The sequence below is a fragment of the Elephas maximus genome, chromosome 23 (genome assembly GCF_024166365.1).
Source record: "Elephas maximus indicus isolate mEleMax1 chromosome 23, mEleMax1 primary haplotype, whole genome shotgun sequence".
NCBI classification, from domain to species: domain Eukaryota; kingdom Metazoa; phylum Chordata; class Mammalia; order Proboscidea; family Elephantidae; genus Elephas; species Elephas maximus.
This window is the reverse complement of record NC_064841.1, coordinates 49,338,002-49,351,869: the sequence shown is the minus strand read 5'-3', so window position 1 is coordinate 49,351,869 and position 13,868 is coordinate 49,338,002. Positions and strand designations below refer to the sequence as shown.

The 13,868-nt window shown below is 43.9% G+C and overlaps 2 protein-coding genes across 3 annotated transcripts in view; one reads left to right on the top strand and one right to left on the bottom strand.

The window, feature by feature from the left end:
* ZMYM2 (zinc finger MYM-type containing 2) overlaps window positions 1-9,972 on the bottom strand; it is a 134,054-nt gene extending 124,082 nt beyond the window's left edge. The window contains exons 1-2 of one of the 2 annotated variants that reach the window (XM_049867324.1): window positions 9,801-9,972; window positions 8,672-8,739 (exon numbers count right to left, since the gene is read on the bottom strand). The gene's annotated coding sequence lies outside the window, so the exon portion shown is untranslated. The remainder of the gene's footprint in view (window positions 1-8,671; window positions 8,740-9,800) is intronic. The other variant, XM_049867323.1, reaches the window with a different exon arrangement.
* LOC126066247 (uncharacterized) lies at window positions 8,485-10,693 on the top strand. Its single transcript, XM_049867106.1, has 3 exons — window positions 8,485-8,584; window positions 9,279-10,014; window positions 10,261-10,693. The coding sequence occupies exons 1-3, from the start codon at window positions 8,485-8,487 to the stop codon at window positions 10,691-10,693; spliced, it is 1,269 nt and encodes a 422-aa protein (XP_049723063.1).
* Window positions 10,694-13,868: the final 3,175 nt, after the last annotated feature.

The window sequence follows — 13,868 nt, the reverse complement described above, 5'->3', positions numbered from 1 at the left end:
GAAAAAACAACCAAAGAGGGGTGGGACCTCCCTACCACCAAGAAAGAAGAACCGAAAGCAGAGTGCATCCTTTGGACCTGAGGTCCCTGGCTGAGAATCTCCTAGAACAGGGAAAGACTAATGCCAAGACACATGGATTATCTCCAAGGAATACCAGGCCCACAGATGTTGAAAGGAGACAAGGGCCTTCCCCTAGAGGCAACAGAGAGAAAACCTTCCTCTAGAGCTGGTGCCCTGAATTCAGACTTCTAGCCTCCTAAACTGTGAAAAAATTAATTTGTTTGTTAAAGCCACCTACTTTTGGTATTTTTGTTATGGCGGCACTAGATAACTAAGACACCATGAAACACAGAAACACAGTAAGATATCAAAGACATACCACTAAATGAACAAAAGCAAGGTGCAAAAAGATAACTACATGAAATTAGCGTTCAATTCTTACATAATACTTACATAATACATTAGCATGTGCCCAGAAAAGATCTTCAAGTAATACGTATTGTCTTAGTTATCTAGTGCTGCTGTAACAGAAAGGCAAGTGGATGACTTTAACAAACAGAAACTTACTCTCTCACAATTTAGGAGGCTAGAACTCCAAATTCAGGGCTCCAGCTCTAGAGGAGGCTTCTTCTCTCTGTCTGCTCTGGGGATGGTCCTTCTCATCAATCTTCCCCTGGTCTAGGAGCTTCTCAGCACAGGGACCCCAGGTCCAAAAGACACACTACACTCCTGGCTCTTCCTGCTTGGTGGTAATGAGGTTCCACTTCTCTTTGCTCACTTCTGTCTTTCAAATCTCAAAGTACTCTAGATAAGACCTAATCCTGTAGATTGTGTCCTGCCTCATTAACATAACTGCCTCTAATCCTGCCTCATCAATATCATAGAGATAAGGATTTACAACACATAGGATAATTATATCACACTACAAAATGGAGGACAACTACACAATACTAGGAAACATGGCACAGCCAAGTTGATAAAAATTTGGGGGGGGGGGGCGACACAATTCAATCCATAATATGCACTACATTGATAATACTATTCAGCTCTGGATAAGTGAGGCAAGTGACCAGGCGACCAATGACAGATGACATAACATATAGATTATGCCCTCATGCTGCTTACAATCTACTCACAAATTTTTTTTTTTTTTAGCCTCTTTATCAGGTATCTAAAACAATGTCCATTCTGGCTTTAGAAGCTGATAGAAAGCATTTAATTCAGCTGCTAAAAATCCATGCAAGGCTAGATGGTCTAAACAAAATTCCCTTTTCATCTAATAAATAAATTCACTCAGGTTTATCTACAAGGAGTAGAATTTCTAGGGATAAAGAATAATCTCTTTTCTCCCATAGGACCAAATTTAACACAAGGTACTTTCAAGTAATTTTTTAACTCTCTTTGGGGATCTCATTCACTCCCATGATTTTAAATACTACCTCAATACCCCAGACTCCTAAATTTATCTCAATCGAAAGGTTTCAAAATTCCAAACTGCCTACTCTCTATGTCTAGTTATTTTAACTGGCTCTTTCATCCGTATCTGCACCTCTTCCAGATCTTTACCTTTTCAGTAAGTTACGTATCTAGATACTCTTACCAGAAATCTGGAGATCATCCTCAATTTCTTCTTTCTTCATCTACCATCAAAGTCCTATTTATTCTACTTCCAAAGTAATTCCTGAAACTGTCATTTTTATCTAAACCCACCAATACTCGTCTAGCCCTGGAAATCCACCATCGATTTTCTGCTGGATTACTGCTATTACCTACGTAATCCTCAAATATAGCTAGAGGTCTTTTAAAAAGTTAAATCAAGTATGTCACTCATTTTTTGCATGGTTTTCCAGTATACTTGCAAGAAAACCTAAGATTCTTCCCAGGACCTACAAGATTCCTGCCTGATTTGATCCCTGACTACACTCCAGACTTACTTTCAGCACTACTCTTTCCTACCCTGCTCATTAAGCTTCTGTTAAACTAAGTCTTTTACTTCCTGGAAGGAGCAAACCTCCTTGTCTCGGAGCCTGCGTACATGTTCTTTCTGTGCCTGAAAGGTACTTTTCCACACTTATCTTTCTTGTTGTTAGGCGGTGTTGAGTCGGTTCCAAAACTGACACTGCCCGATCCTCCACCATCCTCACAATCACTGCTACGTTTGAACCCATTGTTGCAGCCACTGTGTCAACCCATATTGTTGAGTCTTCCTCTTTTTCACTGACCCTCTATTTTACCAAGCATGATGTCCTTCTCCACGGACTGATCCTGATAACATGTCCAAAGTACATGAGACCAAGTCTCACCATTCTCACTTCTAAGGAGCATTCTGGAAGTACTTCTTCCAAGACAGATTTGTTTGTTCTTCTGGCAGTCTATGGTATATGTACATTCAATATTCTTCGCCAACAGCAAAATTCAAAGGCACCAATTCTTCCTCAGTCTTCCTCATTCATTGTTCAGCTTTCACATGCATATTAGTGACTGAAAACACCATGGCTTGTGTAAGGCGCACATTAGTCCCTGAAGTGATGTCTTTGCTTTTTTAACCCTTTCAAGAGATCTTTTGCAGAATATTTGCCCAATGCACTACATCCTTTGACTTCTTTACTGCTGCTTTCACAGAAACTGACTGTGGATCCAAGTAAAATGAAATCCTTGAAACTTCAATATTTTCTCCGTTTATCACGATGTTGCTTATTGGTCCAGCTGTGAACATTTTTGTTTTCTTTATGTTGAGGCGTAATTCACAGTGAAGGCTGTAGTCTTTGATCTTCATCAGTAAGTGCTTCAAGTCCTCTTCACTTTCAGCAAACAAGGTCTTGTCATTTGTATACCATGGGTTGTTAATGAGCAAATGAGTAATTTATAAGGATCAGCACAAAGCTGGTTCCTATGGGATAGAGGATAAAGATGGCCCAATGTCCAACTTTTCCAAATTGCTGTACCACTCCGTCATCTCTAACATCAACTCCTCCTCCTCCTCTCACTACTCTTCCTCCCATCTTTGGGTTCTGTAATTTGCTGCCTCACAGAACTCACAAACTGTATCAAGAAAATGGCTCACACAGTTGTAGAGGCTGGTAACACCCAAATTCGTGAATCAAGTGTAGGCTTCTTTCAACCCACATGGCTGTAGGAGCTGACGAACCCAAATCAGCAGGTCACATGACAGATGGCTGCTCACAAGGCTGCAGAAGCTGGTGAATCAGGTCAGATGATAGGCTACTGGCCCACGGGGCTACATAAGCCAGAGAATCCAAGAATCAACAAGCCAAATGGCAGGCCACTGACTCAAGTCCCAAGGACTGGAGATTAGACGATCATGAACTGGACCCAGGGCACACCCATGTATATTCCTTGGATGTAGGCCACACCTCAGAGAAGGGCATTAACTTGAATAAGGGTGGAACTTGAGTCACATCCTCCTGCAAGGCTGTGACTCAAGATACACCCCACACAAATCCTGCCTCATTAACATCTAGAGGTTAGAATTTACAACACATAAAATGAAGGACAACCATACAATACTGGGTATCATAGCCTAGCCAAGCTGACACATAGCCCCAACCACCACAGGTTCCATGTACCTTATCTGCATAGTCCCACTCAATCACTGTGTGTGAATCACAAAGACCATGCCTAAAAGGCCATATTAAGTAATTCACTGCACCACAGTGAGTCTTCCTCCATTCACAATGTTATGTTCTTCTTCATACAGTCCAGCTTCTCCGATTATATACTTAGCATACGGATTGAACATACAGTGAAAGGACACAACCCTGACACACACCTTTCTGAATTTTAAACCATGCAGTATCCCCTTGTTCTGTTTGAACGACTGCCTCTTGGTCTGTGTACAGATTCCACATGAGCACAATTAAGTGCTCTGGAATTCCCATTCTTAACCAACATTATCCATAATTTGTTATGATCCACACAGTCGAATGCCTTTGCACAGCCAATAAACCACAGGTAAACATCTTTCCGGTATTCTCTGCTTTCAGCCAAGATCCATCTGACATCAGCAATGATAACCCTCATTCCATGTCTTCTTCTAAATCCAGACTGAATTATCTTTCTAGTCTCTGCTTAAATGTCACTCCCTCAAAGATCCTGCCCCGTCAAACACTCCACTGACTCATTCCCAGTCTAAATTAGGTCCTCTGTTTACACCCTCACATCATCATACACCTTTCCCTGGCTGTGCTTATCCAATCTGTAATTATGTTTGCTAATTTATTTTTAATCCGTATCTCCCAATAGACTATACGCTTCATGAGGACAGAGACTTGTGTTCTTATTGCTTATCACTATGTATCCTGAACTTACCATAGTTACTAGTCAAAAAATGTTTACCGAATATTTTCCTCTAAAAAAAAAAAAGGAAATATGAATAACCTTTCTGAGGTCCCCGTCTCCAAGTTCTAGTTCTACCCCTCCCTCCCCCTTCCAGTGTGCCCTAGAACAAGTCAGTTCATCCCTGGGCCTCAATTTCCCCATTACAAAACAGGAAATTAGAATAATTTTTTTAAAAGATGAAACAAGACAAAATATGTCTTTGGTCACAATTTTTTGTATTACGGTGAAATTTGTGAGAAGCAGAACTCAATGGGATTGCCTCATTTTTCTGGGTCACACAAACTTTTCTCCTTGTGTGACCCAGTCTTACCACTCTTCTATCACTCCTCTTGGAAGAAAATATTTGAGTTTTCCTCCTCTAACATTTTCTGGCTTTCACAAGTTTTACTGTACTTCTATAATCCATATGGGAAGCCCTGGGTGGCACAAATGGTTAAGCGCTCAGCTACTTAACTGAAAGGATGGCAGAGATGCCTTGGAAGAAAGGCCTGCCAGTCTACTTCCAAAGAAAACCCTAAGGAGTGCAGTTATACTCTGAAACATATGGGGTTGCCATGAGTTGGAATCCACTTGATGGCAACTAGTTTGGTTTCAAACTACACAGTACAATAGCCTGATCTTAGTCTTTAATAAAAAGTTATTATACCCTATCCTTTTACTCCCCTTAACCAAAGAAACTAAATAAACCCACTTTCTTCTCCAAAGATATTTTAAAAACTACAATACAAACCTCAACCACATGTTACTTTGAAAACAAATGTTCAAAACATTCTTTTTTTCTTACGACCATTTGCTATTCCAAATCTGTGACCTGGGAGTAATGACTGCTTCTGATACTAAATTTTCCCTGAAGTTTAAACATGATGGAGTAGAGAGATAGCTTTAAAAAGATATTACCTTCTCTAAGATCTATCTGTTTCGTAAGACTTGAAACTCAACTCTTCTGTTAAATGACAAATTTTGACACTACCCTTCCCCAGAGATATGTTCTTCAGGTGTGTTTTGCTGTTTTCTCTTAAAAACCGGGGAAAAACAGAACATGGAGAATACAAAAGAAGACCTGTGTTTTTTTATCCCTTAAAAGACAAATTTCAGAAAGTAGACAATCTTATCATTTGCAATTCACTGCAGTTTTTATTTTTAAATGATCTAATAAATTTCAAAGTACCTTTAAACGAACTTCAAGCAAAGAAGGCACTCAATAAGTCTTATTGTATTTATCCCTTTTATTTATGCCCCCTATTCAATTCCTTCATGCCTCAAGTTCTACCTTTTTCTCTGAATTTAATCAAACGTCTAATATGATAATAACAGTAACCACAATTTATATAAAAGACATGCTTGGTACCACATCACAACTACTTTGGAATATGTACTATACATCTTATATATATACATATACTATTATAACCCCATTTTGCAGATAAGTAAACCATTCCGTCAAAGTGAGTAACTTTCCTATGGCACACAGCTATTAAGTGGCAAACTCAGAGTTTTTACCTAAAATCCACATACTTTTTATCATGCCACATTGTTCTTCAATCAAATAGAATTGGGAAGTATGAACTGGTCTGATACACTGACCACTATTATCCAAACATAGATCAGATGAAGACTTCTGCAAACAAGTCTGTGTTGTTGTTGGGCGTCAACTCATAGTGACCCCATGTGACACATTAGAACGGCCCCATAGGGTTTTCTTGGCTGTAATCTTTACAGAAGCAAATTACCAAGTCTTTCTCCCGCAGAGGTGCTAGGTAGGTTTGAACAGCCAACCTTTCTGTTAGCAGGCAATCACTTAACTACTGCACCACCAGGGCTCCTTGCAAACAAGTATTTAAAAAAAAAAAAAACTGCTGCCACTGAGTCAGTTCAGACTCACAGCAACCCTACAGACAGAGCAGAACTGCCCCATAGGGCTTGCAAGGCTATAATCTTTACGGAAGCAGACTGGTACATCTTTCTTCTGAAGACTGGCTGGTGGGTTCAAACCACCGATCTTTGGCTTGGCAGCCAAGAACCTAACCACTGCGCAGCCAAGGCTCCTACAACAACATCAGTTGATTCTTTCAAGTAATGAAATGTTCAATTCTCAGCTAAATCATACAGCAAAACAAGAACCACATTTTAGTATTATTTAACAGAACCACTGCTTTCCATCGGTATACATGTATTGACGCTACAGAAAAGTGCTGACTGTATACTTCTCATGAGTCGGGATTACTCATTAGCAACTGACAACATTTCTCATCTCCAAATGTCTATTAAACATAACCAATTATCAAGTTTCCCCTACCAACATCACAACTAAGAACAAAGAAAAAACAAATTCTCATAAAGGTACACCTTTTGTGAAAATGTGATGATAAAATAACTATCACTTTTCTATTTGAAAGGTCTGGTCCTTATTATATTTGAATGGTTTAATGCCTGAAAGGAACTTTAAACTCACTGGAGAAAAGAGTTATACTCATTCAAGTTCTAGTGTATAAGAAACAACTACAGACTGAAACTGTACACTAACACACTGAAAAAGAGAATATAACATTTTTAATTTCTACAGGCCCTGTTAAGTCTTAAAACACGGCAGCAAAAAATCTAATTGAACTGTGGTTCTCTTATTTTTAGAAAAGAGTACTCGATAAGCTTCAAGCATTTCATTTTTGTTTACACATTGTTCTCTAAGTAGTAAAATTACATAAGCTGAAAAGATTCTAATCCTGGTTTTTTTCACTATATGTGTAAAAAAAAAAAGTATATTAAGTTCTTTAAAGTAGTCTACCATGGCTACTTAGCCTCAGTTCTGTAATCAAATTGTTTAAGTACAAATCCTTGCTCTACCAAACACTATTAACCAGAAAACCCATTGCCACCATGTCAATTCCGACCCATAGTGACCCTACAGGACAGAGCAGAACTGTCCCATGGAGTTTCCAAGGAGCGGCTGGTGGATTCAAACTGCCAACTTTTTGGTTAACAGCCAAGCTCCAAAGAGCTGAGTATATTCCCTCCTCTGCAGTTCAGGAAGAGAAAACAGTATATACCTCACCAGTTTTCATGAGGATAAATTACTTAATACATGTTAAAAAATGAATGTAGGCATGTGTTGATCATTTTACAATGCAGGTAAAGTGATGGGCACATGGAGGTTCAGTATACTACTCTCACTCAGAAAATTAAGATTCCATAATAAACTTTTTAAAAAGTTTGAAATTGCACTGGCATACAATAACACTCAATAAATGATATTTTCATTACTCTGCTGGTTACTTGCAAAGATTAAAGGAGATAATACATGACAGTGTCCTGCACTGTGCCTAGAATAGTAAGAATTTAACGTAAGTTGTCATTTGACATCATCCTTCATAATCGGTATTCAGCATGTATTTGTCATTGGATTAGCTATCTTCTGATCATTTTGGACTTAATACTTAAGCATAAGTTACCACACTTATGACCAAGAAGACAGAGATCTGCAAGTTATAATGGTATCAACTCTCAATGGGCTCACAAAATACAATATGTCCAGAGTGCTGACTTCACTGATAGCTTGTTACTAGTTTCAGCTGAATGAAAGAAAATTTGACAGGTTTTTATCTTACTGTCTAGCTGATTACAGTACTGCCTTAATAAATTACAAGCATTAGATGGTAATTCTCAGTTAACACATTTAAGAACGACTCTTAAGTGAAGACAAATCCACATATTAGATAGACAACTGAGAGTATAAGAAGTAGGCTTCGTGCCCTTTTCCATAAACCTAAGACATGAATGAGATCTAACAACTCATGAACCCAAAGACTCAAAATTTGTTTCTCAAATCAGAAACAAAAATTAATGTTTCTATTTTTCTAATCCTTTCCATCACTGATTGTAAAAGGAGAATCAGACACAAACAAAAAATTAAGTCGTTTAATTTTTCTAATCCCTTAAATCAATTATCCATCGCAAAGGGAGAAAAAATGTTAAAAAGAAATAACTTCAACTCCCACTCTGGAACTCTAGAGGGCACCAGAAATATGCCCTCCTTCCCAGCACCCCTCCTCCTGGGTAAGGAGAGCAGCTGCAGGAACCCATCGTCTGGTTGCTGAGGTTGGTATTGCAGCAGGAGCAATGTCTGCAGCGATGCAAACAGCAGCGCCCACTGCAAGCTGCCCTACCAGCCATCACCCGGGCTTTGCCCCGGGGGCAGCTGCCATCCAAGGGAAAGCCCCTCCCCCTCAAAGCAACGGGGAGGGGCAAACCCCACTACTGAACTCTACAACGTGACGACGTCCACTAAAAATCAACAAATTCGGGGTAAAGGACTCACAATGGGAATGTTCTCCTCCTTACTTTCCACCAAAGATGCACCAAACAGGGTTGAGGCGATTTCTGGTCCTGGGTAAGAGGAAAGATGAAATATAGATCAAGAACAGCCAACCAGGTGGTAGCACCAAACCCTTTTCACCAGGAGGAGGCAGAGAAGGGAATAAGAGGTCAAGGATGTTCGGCCCTTTTATTATTACCCTCCACCCCACACCCCACGGTACCCTCCTATGTAAAGTGCAGCACACGACGTAAAATACATATTGGGGTTAAAAACCACGTTGAAGGCAAAATCTAGAAGGGGGTGCTGGAGGGCACCAAGCTTGCTCCTGGGGAAAGAAGGGGGGAAGGGCACGACGTAGCCCCGACGCCAGGAGGGGATTGTGTATTCCCCCCCCCTAAATTTGCCCACCCAGCATCTTCCACGACACTCTAGGAACCAATTCCGAGGTAAGGGGCGGGGGGAGGAATTCACGTCTCCACGGGGCCGATAATCCCCATATCTGCCCCAAGCAGTTGCCCTGGGCCTAAGGTTTGCCCCCCCTGCAGTCGGCGACCGGCAGCGCTGCCTCCTCGTCCGCCATTAGAGACCCAGCCAAACAATACGTGAGGACCGAGAGCGGCGCAGCACAGCGCCAGTGAGGAGCTGAGCAAAGCGGGGACCCGGCAGGGAGGAGGCGGCAGCCTTCGCCCCGAAAACTTGGGGACCGCTGGCTACGGAAGAGGCTGGGAGCGCAGCCCGGAGAGCGGGAGCGCGAACAGAGGCGCCCCTCCCCCGCCTACCCCCGCAGGAAAGAAAGGAAAAATACCTCAGCGACCTCCCCACGGCCGCAGCCCCGGGCCACCCCCGCCCCGAGCGACCCCCGCCTCACCCAGCCCTCCCGGCCTCGGCCTCGCCCTTGCCGCCCTTCGGGCCGCCCGGAGAGGCGCCGGTGACATGAGCGGCTCCCGGAGGAGCCCCCGAGGCCCCTGCGCGGCAGCGGCGACGGTGACCGCGCCGCTGGGCATTAATCCCGGGTGGGTGGGAGGCTCCGGAGACTGCCCTCACCCATCTCCGCCTCCCCAGCCGCCTCCGCCTCCGCCTCCTCCTTCGGAGGCTGCGCTGCTCCCAGCCACCCCCATTATCAGCGGACCTGGACTGGAAGACAGTGGGGCAAGCCTCACCCGGTTCTGGCTGCGGCTCCGCGGAGCGAACCTCCCCTCCCCCGGCCCACCCCCCTTCGATAACAAGCACAACTCCGCTCGGTCCAGTCCCGGGTTTAGCGCTGGTGAGGAGGAGGAGGAGGAGGCGGTGGCGGCACTGCCGAGCCCGTGGAGGCCCCGCCTCCGCACCCTCATTGGCTGGCGGTGAAGACGGGCCGCGGCACTCCCGGCACGTCAATTGGCTCGATCTGCCTTCCTTCAGGACCCCCCTCGATGAGGTGGTCCAAAGGGCTGTCCATCAGACACAGGCCACACCCCTCAGCCTTTCCATTCCACTCCCCACCGCCCCGTCCCTTCCCGGGCTGTCCCCTCCCCTCTGTATCCCGCCCCCATTCCACTGGGGCCGTCTGGGTCAGGCGGTCCCAAGCCTCGATGCCCCCTCTGCACCAGCTGCGGGCTGGCTCTCGGGGGCACTAACGGGCTCCCAAAGCCAAGGACAGCCCGAGAGACCGAGGCTGGAGCTGTCCTCCGTCGCTCGGGCCTGGGCACGCAGGCCGCTATAGCGGCCCAGAACGACTCTGCCCGAGGAGAGACCCAGCCTCGATGCCCCGAACGCCCTACCAGTCCTTTCCTTGGAGCCCCTGCAGGCGAGGGGCACGGTGGGGAAAACCTGGCGCCAGGCCGAATGAGGAACACAGGCCGAGGGCGTGGTGGGGTCCTGGGTACTCCGAGAAGAGTGGGAACCCTTCCACCCTCGCCTCGCCCCGTGGGGCAGAGTCCTCCACTCTCGTCATGGCTGCAGCAGGAGGAGACGACGTCCTCCATTTTGTCGGGACGCTGTGGGAACTTGGGACTAGTTCAACGCCAAGCCCCGTGGGGCTAGGGAGCTCGTTCCCGAGAACTCCCACCTGGGCTCCACCTTTCGGCCGGGGTAGCCGCCCCTGCCTCGAGGGTCGGCCCCTGAGGGGCCGAGGAGGGCAGGCGCGCTGGTGGAAGGACCCAGACGCCGCTCCCGCCTCCATCAACCAAGATGGAGGAAACTGCGGGCTCCCCTGGAGCTAGGCTCCCTTGTTGGAGGGGCTCCACTTAACCCTGCGTGTCCTTTTGCGCTGCCGACTTCCTCCCTCGCAGCCTCTGTCAAGTGGCCTCCCCCAGCCTCCACCCATCCTCCCAACAGCCTTCCACGGTCTCCTGGTCCTCAAGGTTGGTGGAAGCGCCATCGCTTCGCCACACCTGGGCCATCAGCCCTGCGGGAGGCGCCCCTCGCCCAGCAGCCGGAGGCAAGACGCAGGCCGCCGTTCACCCTGCGTAGATTGAGCGCAGATCCCGTCGACGATGGGCTCTCTTTTTTGTTCATCGTCTACACCTGCATCTTGGGCGGACATAATGGTGCTGTACGTTGGGCAAGATTCCACGTAGCGATTAAAAACATGCCTCTGTCGTCTCACCCTAGCGGTTGTTAGTGGGATTGCAACTGATGGTGTTGGGGAAATAAATGGATAGATGGTAAGGCTTCCCAATTGTAGGACTGCCTGACGCCGCCGCCTGTTAATAAATGGAGATGTGATGTTACAATTTAAAGTGCATTTGTGATAACATGGAGTTTTTAATGAAGTTAATCATCCATGAAGGACTCTATAAAGACTGATGTGTAAAGTCTAATAATAAGTGCCATTTACAGAGCATAATCTAGAAATTCACATTCGTTAGCTCATTATGAATACAAATTAATGTGAGACTATAGACTATTAAGTAGTCCTTACACCCGGGACAAAATACCGTAAGTATACTGCTCTTTTTTTTTAATTGCCAAAATCCACAACTCATATTTGCGCACAGCTTTTATACAATAGTATCTTTTTTCTGCAGATAAATTTCTTGCAATTGTAAAATTTTCGTTTTTCAATAAAATAAAATATCGTTGTAAATCTTATATTACACAATACTGTTTTACCTTGACATAATTTACATCAACTTCACAACAGAAACATCCTCTCACTATTTAAATAAGTTCAAGGCAATACTGTAATAATTCAGTGAAAAAAAACTTAACACCATCCCTTTTCCGTTACCATGTACTATTGCATAGCTTCAGCTCACTGAGTTTGTAGTAGGAAGAATTTGTTATGGATTGAACTGTGTCCCGCAAAAAATATGTGTTGTAAATCTCACCTCTGTGCCGGTGTTTATAATCCCATTTGGGAATGGGTTGTCTTTGTTAATGAGACAGGATTAGTGTAGGGTGTGTCTTGAGCCAATCTCTCTCTTTTTTTTTTTTTTAATTGTGCTTTAAGTGAAAGTTTACAGTTCAAGTTAGTGTCTCATACAAAAGTTTATACACATTGTTACGTGACCCTAGTTGTTTTCCCTATAATGTGACAGCACACTCCTCCTTTCCACCCTGGATTTCCTGTGTCCATTCAACAGGCTCTTGTCCCTTTCTGCCTTCTCACCTTGCCTCTGGACAGGAGCTGCCCGTTTAGTCTCCTTTATCTACTTGAACTAAGAAGCACACTCTTCACGAGTATCATTTTAAGAAGCACACTCTTCACGAGTATCATTTTATGTCTTATAGTCCGGTCTAATCTTGGTCTGAAGAGTTGACTTCGGGAATGACTTTAGTTTTCAGCTAACAAAGAGCCCAAGGGCCATGTCTTCCGGAGTCCTTTCAGTCTCAGTCAGACCGTTAAGTCTGGTCATTTTACGTGAATCTGAATTCTGCCCCACACTTTTCTCCTGCACTGTCAGGGACTCTCTGTTGTGTTCCCTGTCAGGGCAGTCATTGGTGGTAGCTGGGCATCATCTAGTTCTTCTGGTCTCAGGCTGATGGAGGTTCTGGTTTGTGTGGCCCTTTCTGTCTTTTGGGCTAATATTTTCTTGATGTCTTTGGTGTTCTTCACTGTTGTTTGCTCCAGGTGCTTTGGGACCAATTGATGCATCTTAGATGGCCGCTTGCTAGCTTTTAAGAGCCAATCTCTTTTGAGATATAAAAGAGATTAAACAAGCAATCAAAAGATGCAGAGATGGGGAAACAGATGCCAAGCCACCTTCATCATCCAGGAACAGATGTCAAGCCAGCTTGACTACCCTGGAACAAAGTTCAAAAGAGACAAAGGCCTTCCTCCAGAGCCGACAGAGAGAAAGCCTTCCCTGAGAGCTGGCGCTCTGAATTCGGACTTCTAGCCTCATAAAAAGCTGTGATAAAATAAATTTCTGTTTGTTAAAACCATCCGTGTGTGGTATTTCTGTTACAGTAGCACTAGATAACTGGCACAAGATTCTATAAAATAAACTCTGTCATAGACTTAAATGATAGATTGAGTGGCCACATGCTGTTCAATTTGAGAAAACTTTATACTGCTGGTGAAAATGGTTAATGTTACCAAGGCATCTGGTTCTCTGTTGTTGGTTGCTGGAGTCGATTACCGCTCATGACAACCCTGTGTGTGGAGTAGAACTGCTCCATAGTGTTTTCAAGGCTGTGAACTTTTGGAAGCAGATCACCAGGCCTTTCTTCTGAGGTGCCTCTTAGGAGATTAGAACCACCAGCTTTTCAACTACTAGTCAAGTGTTTAACCATTTGCGCCACCTAGGGACTCCTCTCAAAAATCAGACATAAAAAATCCCATGGAGCACAATTCCACTCTGATACAGATGGGATCACCATGAGTAGAAATAGACTCATCAGTAACTGGTAGGTTGGTTATACTGCTACCAATACCCTGGCATTTTTGCTGTTTTTATAATTGATTAGCAACAGCGATAGCAATCACAGTAGTTTTTTTTTTTTTTAATTTCTTCGTTCAGGTCCATATGTCCATGAAAACATTCACAGATTTGCTGCAATGATATTAAGGATAAGTTTTAGTTGAGAGTTTAGAACTACAAAAAAAAAAAAAATGTGTTTATGTCATAATTTAATTTGTTGCCACCACTGGTACAGTATACTCAATGCATGCTCAAAATTTAAATAAAAATGTTGCTTAATTTTACGTAAAGTACCTTTAAATATTAGAATGTTCATAGCATTATTCATAATTGCAAAAAGCATTATTCAT

What these genes read in the sequence shown, in the direction of transcription:
- LOC126066247 (XM_049867106.1), top strand. Translation starts at nt 8,485, where the DNA reads ATGCAAACAGCAGCGCCCACTGCAAGCTGCCCTACCAGCCATCACCCG. An exon ending in GAAAGCCCCTCCCCCTCAAA is followed by an intron (nt 8,585 to 9,278) that starts GCAACGGGGAGG and finishes ACAATACGTGAG; the next exon opens with GACCGAGAGCGGCGCAGCAC. An exon ending in CGCACCCTCATTGGCTGGCG is followed by an intron (nt 10,015 to 10,260) that starts GTGAAGACGGGC and finishes CCTCTGCACCAG; the next exon opens with CTGCGGGCTGGCTCTCGGGG.